Source organism: Lolium rigidum, chromosome 3, assembly GCF_022539505.1.
Source record: "Lolium rigidum isolate FL_2022 chromosome 3, APGP_CSIRO_Lrig_0.1, whole genome shotgun sequence".
NCBI classification, from domain to species: domain Eukaryota; kingdom Viridiplantae; phylum Streptophyta; class Magnoliopsida; order Poales; family Poaceae; genus Lolium; species Lolium rigidum.
This window is the reverse complement of record NC_061510.1, coordinates 218,010,869-218,030,148: the sequence shown is the minus strand read 5'-3', so window position 1 is coordinate 218,030,148 and position 19,280 is coordinate 218,010,869. Positions and strand designations below refer to the sequence as shown.

The 19,280-nt window shown below is 41.9% G+C and overlaps 2 protein-coding genes across 3 annotated transcripts; both read right to left on the bottom strand.

The window, feature by feature from the left end:
* Positions 1 to 431: 431 nt before the first annotated feature.
* Positions 432 to 5,040, bottom strand: LOC124703008 (peptide chain release factor APG3, chloroplastic-like). Of its 2 annotated transcripts, none has more exons than XM_047235211.1 (15): positions 4,808 to 5,038; positions 4,665 to 4,721; positions 4,274 to 4,354; positions 4,108 to 4,165; positions 3,922 to 4,025; positions 3,796 to 3,847; positions 2,961 to 3,010; positions 2,619 to 2,684; positions 2,386 to 2,550; positions 2,229 to 2,301; positions 1,962 to 2,094; positions 1,604 to 1,661; positions 1,086 to 1,133; positions 878 to 961; positions 432 to 754 (listed from the first exon to the last, which is right to left on the bottom strand). In XM_047235211.1, exons 1-15 carry the CDS (start codon positions 4,946 to 4,948, stop codon positions 686 to 688), a joined length of 1,239 nt encoding a protein of 412 aa, XP_047091167.1. In that variant the 5' UTR covers positions 4,949 to 5,038; the 3' UTR covers positions 432 to 685. The 2 variants fall into 2 exon arrangements, 1 of the variants encoding a protein (XP_047091167.1); XR_007002863.1 differs by lacking the exon at positions 432 to 754 and adding an exon at positions 1,211 to 1,325 and having other exon boundaries at positions 894 to 961; positions 4,808 to 5,040.
* Positions 5,041 to 9,944: 4,904 nt separating this feature from the next.
* LOC124703006 (acyl-CoA-binding domain-containing protein 6-like) lies at positions 9,945 to 16,437 on the bottom strand. The gene is made up of 15 exons (XM_047235210.1): positions 16,157 to 16,437; positions 15,610 to 15,688; positions 15,365 to 15,523; positions 15,163 to 15,240; positions 14,951 to 15,055; positions 14,041 to 14,107; positions 13,866 to 13,927; positions 13,640 to 13,779; positions 13,272 to 13,398; positions 13,088 to 13,202; positions 12,823 to 12,911; positions 11,527 to 11,610; positions 10,592 to 11,347; positions 10,455 to 10,514; positions 9,945 to 10,297 (listed from the first exon to the last, which is right to left on the bottom strand). Exons 1-15 carry the CDS (start codon positions 16,201 to 16,203, stop codon positions 10,217 to 10,219), a joined length of 2,049 nt encoding a protein of 682 aa, XP_047091166.1. The 5' UTR covers positions 16,204 to 16,437; the 3' UTR covers positions 9,945 to 10,216.
* Positions 16,438 to 19,280: the final 2,843 nt, after the last annotated feature.

The following is a 19,280-nucleotide window of genomic DNA, read 5'->3' as shown; positions in this document are numbered from 1 at the left end:
AGAGTCGAGCACACATTAGTGTCGACCACGCCATGTCGGATGGACGAGTGGCACCGCTGGCATGGCGCCACACAGTGAGGTGTGGCGCTGATGGGACGGGCGCCACACAAAAGGGTTAGATGGGTGAAATAGTTTAGCCGGAGGGTTAGCCTGTGTTTTTTTTTTTTTTTTTTTTTACAGAAAAGGGTTATTTTTGTGTAAATCATCGCGTGGAACAGGGAGACAAGGGACCAGCGACTGCCGTTCACCACCTGGCGGAGTTCCCCCACACCGGAGAGCCACGCGTGTGTCACCAGAAACAATGTGTCCTTTTTAAATTTTCTACTCCCTCCAATTGATAATAAGTATGAATTAGATACCTGCAGATTAATTGTAAAAAATATAGATGCCTGCAGCTGTAAACAAATAATAAGGTGCACGGAGTCCACATATTACCAGTGTCAACGCTTTGCTGTAGAAATGTCTATTTTCAGCTACTCAAAAATGATGCCATCAGGGCAACTCAAGTGCACCGATCTGTTTACAGACATTAGTGTATATATGCAAAATGACCATGAACAACAGAATTTGAATCGCAGAGCTTCTTCATGTACAACTTGGTCATCAATCGCCATCGACTGTAATATTGCCATTGGATGTTTCCTTTTTACAATATGGCCAGAAGCAAAAGGGATGGCTGAACTGATCATGCCTTCACCGCAGAAGAAGTGGCCAGTTCCTCCAAGAGTTCCTTTTGCTCCAACGCAGCGCAAGACTGTAGATGTTTCAAGGATAACCAGAATTAGCACAAGGTGCGGATTTATACTCCAGTGCTAGATCTTCAGTTTGTACAAATAGTTGCATGTCAATAATTTGCATATTATGATACGTCATGTACCTGAACAGCTGCCTCGATGTCTCCTAAAAGGAAGCTAGACAATACGAAATTCATCTTCAACCGATGGTCAGTCACTCTGTTGTCCTGTAACCAAAAAGCGAAATTAACTCAACTACATAATAAACATTTTGAACATTGACAGCACAAGCATATCAGTGGCATGAAACCCTAAGATAGTGGACCATTAGATAGAACAATGTGCTAGTACCTTGTAATTGTACGTCCGTATCTTCTCAGACCGTGCCCCAGTGCCAACCTTCAATTACTAACAGTATTAGCAAATTTAACACAGAATAATCAAAAAAAAATTACAACGAGGGGCAATCTTTTCACCATGTCTAAATCAAAGAATGTTACTTCATCTTTAATCCTGTCACTGTTTGAGTAAGCCATGCCAATAACCAGGTCTTGTGCATTCAAATTTCAATATCATCATTCAGATATATACCTGTGTAGGATACGTATACAGTTTTAGTAGTGTTTTTTTCATAGCTTTTTTCTAATTTTCTGCTGCTGTTTTTTTGTCGTTCTGCCGCTTTTAGGGTTTTGCTTGTTAGCTGTAAGAAATTCGATGACACACACTTAGATACCATCATGAGTATAGCTAATTTCCTCAAGAAACGAATCCAACCATTATCATATGGGAAACAGATTTCTGTTCTTTCCGTTAGTCAACAAATTTTTTGCAACATATGAACCTCTATGAAGAACAGAGTGACATCATACCTGCAGTAACCTCTGGGTTCTTAAGGACTCTTGTTGCTCCCTTAACTTTATCTCATATCTGTATTGTTTATGTAGAGATATATGGGAGATTAGATAACATCCCACAAGGATTAATTTAACTATGAACCAACTTAGAATTTGAAATGGTAGCAGAAGTACGGAGTAAAAACGAACTTAAATTGTTTTGAAGGTACAACAAATTCATGGCATTTCTTTCGGAAGAAAAATTCGAGATAGAAATGCAACTATAGTACTACTATCAAAGAGCGTCTTTACAAGTCGGAAAAATGAGATGAAAGAGTGATACATAGATAAAAGGCTGCAAACAACAAGGATAAATCAGATGATAGAAACTTACAGTTTTGCTCTCAATAATTGGAACGCGCGTGCTTTATTTTGAAGTTGTGACCTTTCTTCTGTACAAAATATCCTTATTCCTGTAGGCTTATGAATAAGATCAATAGCCGTTTCCACCTTGTTAACATTCTGTCCTGCATTGATTGAGAGTGTAAAAGAGTAAAGATCAGTTGTACCACGTAACATAGTTCCTTCAAAAACATATTGTAACATACATCCGAAACATTAGGGTTCTACTACAGGAAGTCACATTCCATAAGTGATATACCTCCAGCTCCACCAGATCTTGCAGCTTTAAGTTCAATATCTTTTGGATCAATAACCACATCGACTTCGTCAGCCTATGGTGCAATCAAAACGGAATTAAAAAGCTTCAGAAAAAGAAACACAAAATTCATGTCAGTAAATTGACATCTAACACTCACCTCTGGCATAATAGCTACAGTAGCTGTTGACGTGTGAACACGGCCCATAGTCTCTGTCTGCGGTACACGCTGAACACGGTGCACACCTGATTCAAACTTCAGTTTACTGTACACTTGTTTGCCCTTCACCTCCATCACATATGTCTTGTATCCACCCTTTTCTGCCTGAAAGATTCAATTACTTCATCAGCATTTTGTTATTCAATAGTCAGGATAAGGTTGCAGGTACATACCTCTGAGCACGAAACTGGTTTAAACTTCCAATTGTTGAGCTCACAATATTTTTGATACAGGCGTACCTGAAGGATAGACATTACACATTCAGCTGTGTATTATGCAAATAGTCATAAATATGACGCTTTGTTATTGAGATTATAATTTTGAAGATGATCGTGAAATGAACAAAGATGAACTTATGTTGCCAAAACTTAAAATCCCTCTTGCACATTGAATAAGCTGATCATAAAGATCATCAAACTCTGTTCATTAAGCTTTAATATGCTATTAGCTAGACCAAACAACAACAGATAAACTATCTCATTTGCTAAATCATATTCGATTGGCGATCTACCTACAAGGTCACCAGCCCAAATTCCAGCTTCATCGCCGCCAGTACCTGCTCTTACTGCACAAAAGAAAACTGAGTTCTCAGTTCGAAAACTTAAACTATAACTTAAGCAAATATAAGTTAGACACTCTGGTGGTATTAAGGATGGCAATGAATAGGGTATGGGCAGGGTAGAGCAATATCATAACCATACCCGTATAGTCAATGGGTACAAACTTCTACCCATACCAGTATCCATGGGTATAAAACTTTACCTATACCCATACCTAACGGGTACCCGTAACCATTGGGTACCTGGTGGGTAGGTCAAATTGTACACAAGTCACTCGCAATTTTAAATTTATCGATAACAAATTTGATTAAAAAAATGAATTATATCAACTCAATAACAGGTAGTTGAGTACATCACAATTAACAAAGTATAATAATCACATTCTCATATTCTAACTCATAAGTCAACAAAAGTAGAACGTGTCACGTAAGAAATTTACAATAAATGGGCAGGGTACGGGTATACCCGTGGGTACAAGGCTACACCCGTGCCTTACCCTGGATTTAACGGGTAGTATATGGGTACTAGTACTACCCATGGAAATAAAAGTGTAATCATACCCTGCCCATGCGGGTACGGTACCCGCGGGTAAAAATTGCCATCCTTAGGTGGTATGGCATTCTTACATAAGTTTTTTCCTGAACTGAACTGAAGAGAATCAGGATAATCAAAATGCCCTAGTTAATATATTTTCCTACCTAAATTGATGTTGATAAAACAACTGCATATGGTGAAAACAACTGACTAGATAAGATGATAGGGTCAGATGCACAACTGAAAACCATAGTACCTTCAAGTAAGATGTTGCGTGAATTTAGAGGGTCGCTGGGAAGCAGAAGTACCTAACATGAAAAGGTAAGAGCAAATGAGAAGTACTTCAACAAGTCTAAATCGAAATATAAAAAGCCATACCCACCGTGAGTCTTTCCTCGAGTTCTGCAAGCTCGTTAGAGAGAGACTCCAGTTCTGAAGCTATCATCTCTGCCATATCAGGGTCATCTCCGTTCTCTTTTTGCAAAGCTATCATGTCGGTCAGTGCAAAATAAGGTTGTGAGAATCCAGTACTTAATCTGAGGAACAATAAATACTGAAGCATGCTAACCTTTTGTTTCTTCAATCTGCCTCTCACATTCCTTAAATTGCCTATATGCCGTCACAACCTGAATATTATTTAAAACACGTGATGAATTTTTGGCAGAAAATTTCGATGGGCAAAGGTTCATAACACCTAAGTACAGCGAATGGCACTCAAATTATGCCAAACATACCTCCCCTAGATCGGCAACAGACTGTGCAAGTTTTTGGTATTCGCTCGGATCTGAGACAATGTCAGGGTCACCCAATCTAACCTGAAGAAGATACTCATTCATCAGATTCGCGTACATGCCAAATCGATATTATATCAGAATAAAATAAGAAATTTACACATTCGTATGAAAGCATGAACTCTTTTTTTACATTTTCTACTGTCTGTGTATCGCCATTTGCCAATTTCTCATAATGAATTTGACTCAGTCTCAAAACTATTTTAATATGATAAATTCATTTAGTATTAGAAACTTTGTAAACTCCTATATAAAAAATGCTTTGAAATAAGCAGGCTCTCAAAGGGTTGTGAATTCATAAGTAGGCAGTGGACAAAGAAGTAAATGACCATACCGACATTTCTTTCCATGCCTTCTCTGTAGACTCCAGCTTCGAGATGAGATGGGGCTCCTACACGAAAACTCACAATAGATTACGGCCCTCGCTATCTCCAAGAACCGGCCGGCAGCAATGAAGCAGGGTAAGAGGGACCTTACCGCCATGCAGACCACGGAGGCGGAGGAGGAGGGCTTCCTGCGGCGCGTGCCGAGGAAGAAGGGGCTCGGTGGAGGGCTCCGAGTGGCGGGGACGGCGGGAGCTCGACGCGGCGCCCGGAAGCCGGCGAGGAAGGCCTCCATCTTTTCTTTCTGCTCTTTTTTGGGATTTTTTCTTTCTGCTGAGGAAGAGGAGGACGAGAGGTGGTAACGGGGAGTTGAGGATAGACAAGTATCAGAAGGAAGGAGAAGATGAGCTAGAGCTGGTCCTCCGCTTTGAGATACGTTTTGCCATGTAAGAGACCTACCATATTTGTGGGGCCCAGTTTACATTTTTACAAGTTTTCAGAAATTCTAAATAAATGTCAGATTTTATCAAATTTGACAAGTTTTCAGAAATTTCAATGATGTCAAAAATTTGACATTATTGACTATGTCAAAATCTTGCATATTTTCAAATCTCCAACTTTTATTAGATTCTGTCATATTTTTGTGGCTCATATTATAAAAAAACATCACATTGAAAAATTGCATGCTCCTAGGTTACATTATTGACTATGTCCAGATTTTTTAAAATAAAACAACTTATACTCAGGAGCCAAAGAATTTTTTTCGGTAGTACTTGTATCTAACATGTTACAAAACTATAAAAACAAATTCATGACATTGAATTGAGGAAAAATGGACAAATTAGGGCTAGGGCGTTTCTGAACCCGGGCGTAGATGCTTTTGGTTGAATACATGTTTTTAAAAAAATTGTAAATAAATTAAAAAAAATCTGATTTTTTTACAATGAATATGAACAAGTGTTCTAACTGCACATCAAAAATCTCCAAAAAAGATATATGTAGTATACTGTGCAAAAAAAAGACAAATCAGAGTGACGTAAGCAACAAATTTAGATGTTCCAAAGAGCACCGCATTTTGTCTTTTTTGCATATGTCTTTTCTTGAGGATTTTTGGTGTGCTATTGGGACACTTGTTCATGTTCGTTGTCCAAAAAATCAGATTATTTTGAATTTGTTTGCTATTTTTATTTTTTTATTCAATTAGGAGCAACTACACCCGAGTTGTGAACTGGTTTTTCGACAAACTAGACACTAAATAGTTCCTAATTTATGTTGGGCTTCAATTTGGCCCATTATCATTATCACTATAGGTAGCAAATTTGCATGTTTGCCCTCCACGTTATGTTTCAAATTTAGATTCATACTTTCTTGACATGTTAGATAGGTGCATTTTCTATGTGGTAGTTTTTTTCCAGGCTTTTGAAAACTTTCTCATATGCCACTCTAGCACCTTGTGCAGTACGGAATCTGCATGCTCTGGTAGTCTGGTGTTATGCACCGGACAGGAGAGAGTTCCGTACAGAAACAAAGCATATGCTGATATACACATTACTACTAGATTTTTTTAAAACAGAAACATTACTACTAGATCATTCAAAGTTGCATGAATCAATTCATTTGCGTTTTCACTAACATCTTCAAGTCAAAATCTCAGTATCTAGCAAAGCATCTCCATGATCACTACATATTATATGGATACCTAAGGCATGTTTGTTTCACAGCTGCACTTTGGTTAGTTTGGTCGCCACAAAAAGAGTGGATTTGGAAATCTACAAGCATGCCCCAAAAAATTTCGATGGAAAAAAATAGGCACGTTAACTATTAATTTACATCAGGATGGTGGAATAACTTATCACCATGGATGACCTCTGGAACCTACAGTTTCTAAGGTTTTCCTGGTGTAGGTGACCTTCCATCCAATATCTGCAGCCAACAGATGGAAACACCCCAACCTGGCAAAGTAAATGTCAACAGTAGTATTGCAGGGTCGCAGATGCAAATGCAATTAAAATTGAACATCAGCACAAGAAGCCATTGAAAATGGGAACTGCGCTGGCTAAATTTTGTATTAATCAGTAAGAGCCCCAAAGATCAACACTTTCAGAATTTACCGGGAGCTGGAACACCCTCACACTCTTTCCTGCTAGAACTCCACAGGTCAAGTGCAGCTCATGTGTAGGAAGAAAACAGGGCCAGTAGAACAGCGAAAACACTAACAGATGGAGAGATCGTAGAATACTTTCTTGCCTTGAGAAACGCCACTTCACACACGAGCCACACATTATCAGCATGGACATTGTTTGAGGCATTGTTTGGGTCTTCTTGTGCCAATTCTAATCCTATCGCCCTCTCCTTCAGCGTCTCAACCTCCCTGACCCTCAGCTAGCCTCTTCCTTGCTGTCAATAACAAGGAATAAATTCTTCCCTGCTTCATGTTTGCTCGCCATTGCAGCTGAAAGTTGCTCTTCCAACGCAATGTTTCTGTTGGCCAGGTTTGCAATTTTTGAATCATGCTGGTGGTTAATGTCTGATGAGCAGCTTGGTTAATGTCAAGCCCACACGTCATCGAAATCCTCAAAATGGGCAATGGGGGGATGAGGGAGAAATCCTAGGGCTAGAGCATCTTCTGAACAAGATCTTTGTCCAATGAGAACCTATAACAGGGTACATCAACTCATTATCGTTGGTTAACATTGTATGTTCTCTAGTGGCATCCGGTCTTCAACACCAAAGTCTTGGCCGCCATGGGTCACGTCATATGTTCATGGTATTACCATTACCCACACACTTAATTACTCCATGTCATATCAAATCAGTTCCCTTTAAGATGTTTATCCAGGCATAGGAAATGTACTCCTTAGCTTCAGCATCTGTTACATAAAAGTTGAGGTAGTACTTGGATTTCATAACACGAGCACACAATGAATACGGGTTAGTTTGCAACCTCTACCCTTGTTTCTCCAAGATAGCAAGATTAAAGGCATTAAGATCCTTATATCCTAAAACAAGTTGCTTTCTTGGATAGGCTAAGTTGGCATTAAGATCCTTATATCCTAAAACAAGTTGCTTTCTTGGATAGGCTAAGTTTCTCCCAAATAATCCAATGAAATGTATTGTCCTTTTCTTGTTGTTCCCACCATAAAGAACTAGTCATACCACTAATTTGTTCACCTAGCGATTATAGGATGGCGTATTAAAGATGGGGATTGCATGGCCTTATTCTTTCCTTAAACTTGTGGAAGTTCTTTTGTACCACATTGGTGCTAGATTGAGCCACCTCACATTCCTTAAGGTCTGCATATTTTGCGCTCACCTTCTGCTCGAGGTATAACCAAGGTTTAAAATAGCGTGCTAAATGAAATAGCGGCAGCCTCCTTCAAACGCTATGGACACTATATCGTGCTAATAGCGTGGTATATTTTAAATATCATTTTCAAAATAATACTAAATATAGCCTAAAAAATAAATAATTTTACTAGGATGAATGGATATATAGTCCAAAAGTGACCGAATCATACATACATAACCACATATAAAAATAGATCTCAAATATTTTAGAAGGATAACATCAGCATTTCACAAGGCAACAACATAGTATAAATTATTTACTAAAAATTATTAGCATTAACGATATTATCTTCTGATTTAGAAGTGGAACCAACAGATTGCAGTTCATCACCACGAAAAAGTGAAAGCAACTTGTCTGAAAAAAATAGCGCGCTAACGCTATGAAGTTTTAGGGCGATATAGCATGCTATTTCTCAAATAGCGCCATAGCGAGTAAAATTACTAAAATTTAGCATGGACCCTCTAGATACGCTAATAGAGCGAAGAAATAACGTGCTATTTTAAACCTTGGGTATAACCCCAGTCACATTCTCAACAAAAATCAACATTCCTTAAGGTTTGCATTCTCAACAAAAATCATCATTCCTTAAGGTATAACCCCAGTCACATTCTGCTCGAGGTATAACCCCGAGTCACATTCTCAGCATTCCTTAGGGTCTGCATATTTTGTCTCTGTTGTTTGAGTGGCAATGCTCCTCCAAGACTGAAGAAGCTTAGAAATATTGCAACCCACACCGATTTTGTAGGGTAGAGCACGGGCATGTTCTAATGGGCATCATCAACACCCTTGGTGGTGTTGGCTGGCATGATGATGACGTCGAAGGAGCCAGACATAGTGGATGAATGAGAATGTGGGCGATCACGCCGAGAACCTCCCAAAAACCTTATTGCCTCATTCCAAGAGGCGAGGCTCCCAAAGCATGATCTCCACGGTCCGTGGGATATAGTATCCGAGAGTAGAGCATCGAGATGGAACAATAGCGGTGGTGTGGAATCGCAAGGAGACAAATGCAGTGTGATGTATAGGATTTGCGTCCACCTTATATAGTGTTGTTAGAGTAATTCATGGGGGAACAAGTCTATTTCGAGTTGGCAACATCCCCACAATCCAAGCAAATCAGACTCGATTATTAAACTTAACACGCTCGTTAATGACTTGATAATACCGCATGCAGGCGAGGTGTGGTTTTGGCGAGCACACATAAACCCCTCATCTTCTCAAGGGTAGAAGAGTCTCCCTTGTAAGATTCCCTTCCAGCTACCGATTATTTAGACTTTACTTTGGATGTTTGTGGTTAGACTTATTTTTGGCTTTTGAACTTTAGCTTATAACAAAATCCAGTGGAAAGATATAATCACCAATTTTGTTATCATTTTTTATTATAAGCCAAAAGTAAGCATAACCAAACACCGTCTTATCTCTTGCCTTGCATGCATTGGCCACATGAGATTTTCCAGTAACTTATTGTTCCATGGGCCTAATTAAAGCCCAAGCCCATAACAAACTCCAACAATCTTACCAAATAGAGCTACCCTTTCAAAATAAGTTTTAGAAACAAGCATGTGCACATTGTTAGCGGAAATCTACGTTTGACCTTGGGAGCATATGCTTACTGAACAAAATATTTCAAAATATCAAAAAAAATCTGAAAAAAATGTTGTGCATACATGTCAACATTATATGTGTGCATGCGAAGTTTCGTGGGAAACTGATATTTTTGTGTCTTGTGTAAAAAAGATTTAAAAAATATCTCATGAAAAGCTTTGTTTAAGCACCAAATTTTGTCTTTTTTGCACACAACACAAAAAGTGTCAGTTTCCGCAAAATGACTTTCAAAATATAAATATCAAGATGTATGCATCAATTTCTTGTTCGGATTTTTTGACATTTTAAATTATGTTTAGAAGTCATTTCAAAAACCGGGGTGCCAAAACGCCTTATCCATCATTATTAGATCATACATGATTGCACGAATCAATCCATTTGGGTCTTTAATAACATTATTGAGATTACAATCTCTATGATGAGAACATATTATGGATGTTTGGTTCGTTACCGCACTTTGGTCGCCACAATATAAAGTGGATTTGACAACCTAGGTGTCACAAAGTACAGTAGCCAACCAAACACACACTTAATGTTTCGATGGACAAATAGGCATCCAAACAATTAATTTACATCTGGATGCTGGACAAACTCATCACCATGGAAGACCTAGATGTTCTGAGGTTTTCTCGGTGTAGGTGACCTTCCATCCATTGTTTGCAGCCTTTGCTTCAGATGGAACACTTCAACCTGGTGAAGTAAATGTCAACAGCAGTCTTGCACAGTCATAAGATGCAAATGCAAGTAAAATTGGGTATCAGGATGAGAATCCTGATAATGGAAACTACCACTGGCTAAAATTTGTATTAATCGGGAAGAACCTGAAAGATACACTTTTAAAATTTACCTGGAGCTGGAACGCCCTTGCACGCTCTCCTGCTAGAACTCCACGGGTCGAGTGCAGCTCCTGTTTAGGAAGAAAACAGGGTCATTACTACAGCGAAAACGCCAGCAGATGGAGAGATTATAGGGATAATTTCTTGCCTTCTGGTTCTCATCCATGACGGCCTTCAAAAAGGCCACTTCACGCTCCAGCCGCACATTGTCAGCATGGACAGTGTTTGAGGCACTGTTTGAATCTTCTTGTGCCAATTCTAATCCTATCACCTTCTCCTTCAGCATCTCGACTTCCCTGTCCCTCTCTGCTAGCCTCTTCTCTAGCTCTTCCTTGCTGTCAATAACAAGAGACAAGTTCTTCTCTGCTTCGTCTTTGCTCGCCATTGCAGCCGAAACTTTCTCTTCCAACGCCATGTTTCTCCTGGCCAGGTTTGCGATTTTTGTATCGTGCTGATGGTTAATGTCTGATGAACTTCTACCCAACCTCTTCGCTTTAGCATCAGCATCTGGAGAATGATATGTGTCGCTCCGCTGCTTTTGGTTTGCAAAGGATGGTAGCTCAGAACAATCGTCAACATCCTTGTACTTGTCATCATCGATTGGCTTCTGCAGTTTTTGTGCCAGGCTGCATTCCTCCTCCTGACGGAACTGCCTGCGGAGTGATGAGCTGCCCAGATTCGAGTTTTGTAGCAGTGAATCAGGAATCGATTTCCTCCCAGATGAGCTCTCCACTGTTGTCGCAAGACTGTGTCTTGCTACTGAATTAACAGGTTCACAGTTGTTGAGGTGATCGGCAAGTTCCTTAGAGCTAGGAGGAGAGTCCTCATACATTAACGGTTCTGCGTCAGGAGCAGACCGCCAGCTGAAACAATGTTCATTTTGCAGCACTACTAGGACTTCGACCTTCGAAAACACAATAGTTTCAATTTAGGAATTGTAAAGCGAATACAAAAAAAAAAAAACAGTAGAACTATAATTTAAAGAAAATATCAGAAACCCCCCTTGCAACAAAAGAAGAATGATTTCTAAAACTCCAAATGCGAAAGTAGGCTGCTCTTCCACTTTAAAAAGTTAGTATTTACCTTATCAGATGGCTCCTTCTTGTTTCCTCCAAACGAAACAAGAACAATCTTATCCCTGTAGTACAACGGAACCATGCTGAAACCCTGCACGAGTTGCACCTTCAATGTTTAGCAACTAGAAAAAATGGAAGGACTGGAATAACAATATTTTGAATAAGATTTGCTATTGGGGAGAGTGTTGTTTCATTGTTTCCTCTGACATGAGCACCACACCAAAGTTGAGATGGTCTTGTACTTCAGTATGGTTACATAAAAAATCAACAACGACTACCTCCAATTTCCTAGTAAGTGGGGCATTCAACTCTGTACGATATCTAACATAATCGAGTATAACTCTAAACAATCATAAATGTTGCAGATGGTGGTTGAGGAAAGAGAGGTGGTCTGGCCAGAAGCATGAAGCAGGATGGCGTGATATGCTCCGGGCTAATGCCTTGTCCTCGGTGGCTGGCCGGCCGGCAGCTGGCCGAGGCCGGCGATGGCGACGGCTTCGGGCGCCGCTTCCTTCTTGTAGGCTTCGCCGAGGTGATATTTTGTCATCCTGTCTGGAAAAGCTCCGGGGTAATCCCTAGATCCGCCGTGATCGGTCGATGGCGGCGCTCTTGTGTCGTCTTCCCTCTTGAGGGCATCGATTTGGAGCTGCTTTGGTTGGAGGGACCCGTGGAAGATGGTTGGTGTTGGCGTCGTGGGCTGCGTGGCAACGATGACAATGGTGAGCGGATCGGAGTTGCGGCATGTCCTTCGTCACCCCTGCCGTGATGGTGAAGTCGGAGCTGCGAGGCGACGTGTGGCAACGATGCCACTTGATTGGTGCTTGCGTCGGTGCAAGGCGTGCACCTTTCTCCTATGAAGGTCACGGTTGAAGTCGGAGCTGCCTCCTCCTCGACGTGTTTGGGGGTCGACTGTTTGGCATAGGCTCACAATGGCTCCATTATCGTTCGCGGCGAGGGTCTTGGTGGCGGTCGTCTAAGGTGAAGTCGGAATCGCTGGCTCGTGGAGGAGTGACGACGATGACGCTCGATGACATCCTCATCGATGGCTTTTCTTCTCGATGGCGTGTGTGCTCCGTGTGGGTAGCCGAGGTTGGCCGGGGTGTCCAGTGTGTGTTGTTGGTTTTCGCCCAATTTTCCCCTAAAAATTGGGCACTTCCTTCTTAATTAATGGATGAGGCAAAGCTTTTGCCTCCGTTTCAAAAAAAAAAATGTTGCATTTCTCTAGAATTCACGAAGGTTGCAGATGGTACGGTATCGACCTTCCTATACCACTTAGATTCCATCAAAGATGACTTGCACTTACTTTCTTGGTAGTAATTGAGGAACTAGGAGGTACTACACAAACGGACCACTTGGATTCCAGGACATCGAAGACCCAGGTTTCAGGATGACCTGATAGAGATGGAAGATTTCTTATTAGAAAATGAACATGAGCCATGATTCCAAATGAAGCACTTATTTTAAGAAATGAACACAGTTTTGTTTATGGCTCACAGATTAAACTGAACTAGTCATATTGTCATATTATATACAACTACTTGAATGGCAACATAGCATAACAAACTTACGCTTTTTCTTGCTTCCACCCCCTGCTATATACCATTTAGTCCCACAGAGAGCTCCACAGCAACCTGCTCGAGGTGATGGATGATGACCATGTGTTTTCACTCTTGACCATACCATCTAAAAAGATTGACTTTATTTCAGTAGGATATTAACAAGAAAAAATAGCAGAAACCTGATTGAACTTACTGTTTCGAAGTCTAGAGCATGAACATCATTTAGGGTCTTGGATTTTGACTGGCCTCCAAAAATCAGAAGAATTCTATCATCGTAAAGTGCAGCCACATGATTCGATCTTGGAGAAGGTCCAGCACCTCTAAAACATGAACATGTAGTTATTAGTAGAAAAAAATAGCACAGCAAAGTAAGAGAACAATTCAAACATCAACGAGCTTCAAAGCATGGACTGTTAGTTAAACCACACTAGTTTTGCAGAAACCTATGGATAGGCATTGTGGACTAACCAGGTAATCAACTGATAAACGTTCTTGCTTAGGTTTGTTTTTATGTCTATTGACATCATACTACGTCTTAGTTCTAGACAAAGAATGACTTACTTATAGTTCAATGGAAGCCATGTTAAAGACTTCAGATCAAGCATATGAAGGTCATGCAGTTTCTTCCCTTTAGTATCCTCTCCACCAAAGAGGATCAAAACAGGGCCTGCTCTAGTCACTGTATGGCCACTTCGAGCTACCTGAAATTAGCGATCGAGGAACAATCACTAAGTATTTTGCAACGAACACTTTAATCATTGTATAAATCAATGTTCAAATATGTAACCGGAATGTCGCCCTTCGCTTCCATATGCAACCAGATCTCCGTTTCCGAATTGAATGTCCATACTGCAGTAAAATAAATGATGAACTCCAAATTATTTCGGCTGGAAGTTTAACACTGAATCAGATAGTAAAATAAATCAATATGATTTTTTTAGAATTAAATAGGGCAGTCTGACCTGTTATCCGGTCAGAAGGTGGCTCGCTTTTTCCTCCGACAAGAATGACATTCTTGCCCCATGGAACCTATAATAAAAAAAGGTATTTTCTCATTTAAGTCATAGATCAAGCAAGCACTGTAAGAAAGAACTGCAAGGTACTTCATTCAAAATAGACGACGTTTTAGATATGGACAGTTTCCACAATGCAACTTTGACCATTGTTTTTACATGCACATGTTATTAGAAAATTATAAGTATATGTTTTGAAAAAAAATCATTACAAATTCCATGGTACAATTTTTACCCAACAAATCTAAATTGTTCTTTTAATTTGTTGTCAAAGATAAAGAAGTATGATTTAATGCTTCAAAAGTAATGTATTTTGGAACAGATGAAGTGAGATTATTGAAAGGTGAAAGTCACAATGATTGTAACAACCTAGGCCAAAATTGACTTGAAGCCCAGCCCTCACCTAGGACGACATCCCACAGGCACAATTTTGTAGTGTTATGAAGTGTATAAGTGGATTGCACTAGCCTTTCCATCAGTTTTGACTTGCGTTGGCTAGTGCATGAAAGTTGACATGTAGCACCTCACTTGGGTTTTTGTATTAATTCTGCTAAAGTTTGAAGTGTTAACCATGAAATGCTACTATTGGGCAAACAGGTATGTTACTATGCTAGTGCAATATAAACTAGCAACATGCCGCAGTGTTACAACTGCAAACAGAAAGAAAAACTTGGAATGCTAATAATCAATCTTTACATACTTTCCTTATTTAACGAACCTTTGCCTACTTCACCAAAAGGCTATGCCATTACAACTTCCAGCAAATTTGTAAAGATAAGGGACAAGTCTACGACATCATGTAATAAATAAAAAAAATCGAACGGGGTAGTTAGAAAACATTGAGCTGCAAGAAGCATACCAGACAATGACCTTTGCATGGTCGAAACTTCGGAGAACGTCCACCTGGTGATGCACGAACTTTAGAAGCCACAGAATCCCATGTAAGTTTGTCTAGGCTCAATATCTAAAGTATATATTGGAAAAATGATATCACAAAGTTAGCCTCAAAACTGATATAAGGTTATGTAACATGAACAGATGAGCCCCCTCATGCAACACACCATCAACTACCTTTGTATCATCCAGCAAATGATGACCGGCATCACCACCGAAGACTATCATTTTGCTGCCTACCATGGCTGCTGCATGCTGTTTGAAATGGTGAGCAGATGAATGTGTTATATTTTATAAAGGCTTCAGTACAGAAACTAATAATGATGAGAACACTGCAACTTCTTTTACACTTCAAAGAGTTTTTAAGATGGTTTATTACATCAAAACGAGGGCTCGGTTTATCCCCCTCTGTTGACAATACCGCCCAATTCTCCGAGTTTTCAAATGCACGACCATTGAGATCAAAAGTATCAGACGAACAGCGCCAAGCAAGGTCATCTGGACGCCCACTCACTGACGTAGCCACTAGCTCTTCTTCCTGAACAAACCGCAATAGGCCAGTAACCGTTTAAATACATCACAACAGTAAAAACCATGTCAAATAAGTCAAGAAGAATAGCTCACGTTGGGATGACTGTGCCGCTTGGTAGGCCGAGCAGGACTCCGGGAGCCATGGAAAGGATCATGAAGATGACCCTTCAGCCTATAGAAATCACAAGACAATGGAAAGGTGAGAGCAGACAGAAGGAATTTACGTACAGACATTGAAATAGGGAAATGGAGCTGGAGAGTGAATGGCTCTATTTCAGCACATTAACAAAAATTTCAACCTTTTCTCTTCAGAAATAAGGAGAGGAATGAACACAAACTCACATAACAGTTCAACTCTTTTCAGTATCTGCTCTTTGCTCAGGCCAAAAATTTCTTGAGATGGACAAAGACAACATATCTCTCATGTAACTCACCAAAATCGTCTAAATTCGCTGGTCACACCCAATCATATCAGCAAACCTAGCTATGGTACCTTCCTAAGACGAAATCTATGAAAACACATAGAACCAGAGACGAGCCCAGTATAACTAAATGCTAAGGGAGAAAAATAAACGGGTCGTAAAGAACAGGGGAAGCTAGATTTACGGGCCAAATCCGAAGGAAGGGGACCAAATTTCACCTTCCCAGCTTAATCCGGCGACGAGAGAAGCCGAACATCTTCGGCATTGTGGCCTCTTGAGCTCCAAATTATTTTCTCAGAAACGGAACGGCTAAATCCTACTAGCCCAAACTCTGCTCACCTGCAAACACGGAACACTAGGGTTAGTCGAGTTGGTTGAGGACGAAAAATATTATCATGTGAAATTTACGGGGGGAAAGGCAATCTTTTTTTGTTTCGAAAAAGATATTGCCGTTGGAACTTGGGAAAGAACAGCAAGACATCAAGAAATTCAGGGAAAAAAGGACAGCGACCTTGTGTGCACGGGAACCAACCAATAAACTAACTAAGCGACGACATGACAGAAAAAAATATTCAGCAAACACCTCCTCTTCGATTTTGCCAAGGAGACACCGCATTTGTTTGAGTTGAGCATCTCAAGAACGAGACCCACCATCGGGCATTGGCACTTTGGCAGAGCCAAGAAGTAGCCGGCGCATAAAAGTAAGCGAATAAACAAAACGCAAAGATTTAGAGAGAGAGAGAACAAAAATTACTGCCTACTTGTTCTTGGACCGGAGCCGGAGAAGAAGGCAGTAGGAAGAGCCGGAGGAGTGTAAATGGAGGGAGGCCCTGTAGGCAACTACCGAGCGAGCGGCGGCGACAGTGACATTGACCTCCCTCTGAGGGTGAGAGTGAGAGTGTTGAGATGGGAAAGGGATGGGGGAGGGGGAGAAGCCTCTGAACTGGGCCTCCGTGTGGAAAGTTTTACAGGAGGTGTTGTTGTGGACCTCGTGGTGTGGTGTGCCATGGCAAGGGCAGCCATGGAAAAGGCGATTCACTTTACTGTTACAGTGCATGAGAGACGAAATTTACACTTTACAGCCTCCCTCGAGTTTTTGTTTTCTTCTTCAGATATTTGTGTTCATTGACTTCAGGTCTGCCTCCTGTGAAGTCAAAACTTTACTTAGCGGGCGATCCATATGACTAAAAAATGGTCGCACGCGTCTATTTGCGTCGCCTCTTGAACATGAAAATGGCCGCGCGCTCGTTTACATCTGGGTGTACTCCTAGCAGGGCGATTCATAGTTTTTTCCAACAATATTTTTCATTTAAGTAAAAAGCATAAAATACTACGAAATAGAGGAGAAAAAAGCCCTAGCCTACTTGCCACCCGACGTCCCGACCCCGTCGTGGCCTCCCTCCCTCCTCGGCTTCTCCGCCGCCTACCGTGCGGCCACTAGCGCTCAGTGGGCCACCGCGTCCTCTAGCAGCCGCTGCCGCAGCGCCTGTTAGCAGCATCCTTGGCCTTCTTGAGCGTCTCGAAGGACTTTACTAGAGCCCTTTGCTCCGCCGCCTTCTCCTCCGGGTCAAGCCCATTGTCAGAGGACCAGTCGAATTCGGAGGAGTCATCCCTGCGGCGACCGTCTCCCTGCGGCATTCCATCTCGGTGTCGAACGCCGCGTGGGCCACCCCCTCCTCCTCTGCTTCCTGCTCCGCGTCAGCCATGAACTTTGCATCCATGGCCGCGTCGATGACATTGTCCATGCTTTCGTCGTCCTCCTCGTCGGAGGTCTCGACCGGGAGAGATGGAGTCGTAGGTGGAGGCGCGCAGGCTCGGCCGCGCCCGGCACTGTTCATGGCAAAGGCAGAGGGTTGTATGGAGGCGGGGCTCCGGTGGAGGTTGTGCGGTGTCTACCGTTTGTGTGGGAGGAGATGAGATGTGCGCTCTCCTCTTTGTATACGCCGGAGACAACCAAGGGGGCGCGGCACGCCTGACATCGTCATTACTTCGTTGGCCGAGGTGGGCGGCGGCCGCTCGACGGGCGAGGCATCGTCATTAACGTGGCGCGGACCGCCGGGCGACGCCCTGCGCCGATACTAGTACGACTAAGAAGACACATCGAGTCCGGGTCGCTACCGGCCGGGACTCGATGAAACGTCCGCCGGACGCGAGCGGACACTCTGCGCGTTCGTGCAGCGTCCACTGAGACGCATCCGAGGACGCATATTTGAGCCAAGTTTGCGTCTCCGTGGACAGGCCGATCACTATGTGTCGGACCGCTGAACCTCCTAACACATTTTAGACCCGCGAGAATACAAACGGTCGAGAGAGTAAGAACGAAGGGAGTAAGGTTTAATCAATGGCGGTTACAAAAATAACCTGATGGGGTCAGCTCTCGTGCGTTGGTGTCATCTTTACTAAGCAACGATTAGTGACAAAATCAATTGGTGTCAGTTGACACCATTGCCCTGCATGTAGCCTCCTCCCTGTTTAAATTCAAGTTTTGTAAGGTTTAACTTTGTATATGTGTTGAAATAACGACATTTACGATACCAACTATATATAATATAAAAGTATACTTCATTATGATATAATAATGTTAATTTGACATAGAAAATGTTAATATTTGTAATATAATACTTTGAGCAATCGTTATATGAAGAGTAGTATGACAGAGAAAAGATATAGAAGTACTATATAAAAAGTGAATGCCCTGATTTTCTCTTGGCAGGAAAGATGGTTACTTAATAAAGAGGCAAACCAACATTACAATTTAGATTATGAAGGCGGTTGATTTTTTTTTTCTTGGAACAAGGACACGTGGTGCCTGGTACCTGAGTCATTAGAGCATCTCCGGTCGCGTCCCTCATACCGTCTCCAAAAGTGATTTGGGGCGCGCCGGATAAAAAAACATTTTCAGCCGCGCCCCCAAACCTGTTTTTTATCTGGCACGGTCCGATACGGTGTCCGGCGTCCTGAGCCCGTCCCCGCCTTACAAGGGACGCTCCGGCACGTCGAACATAACGAAAAGCAAGGCGTGTCGTGGCGAAACCGATGCGTCAGTGGCTCGGAAGCCTAAAACCCCATCGTCTACCTTTGGTCAAGCGACGTTACGGTTTTTCCAGGCGACGCAGGGACGTGTCTCGTCGTGCATGGCCGTGTGGCCATCCGCGCCGGCGTTATTGCTTCCAACGACCCGCTGCCGCTTTTCCTGCCGCCGTTGTACATTAAGAGGCCCTGCGGTTCATCTCAATCTCTCGCCGCTCCCAAATCTTCTCCTCGCCGCTCCCAGATCTTCTCCTCGCCGTTCCAACCAATGCGTTGTCCTCCCGCAAGATCTCCGCGGTGAACGGCTTCGGC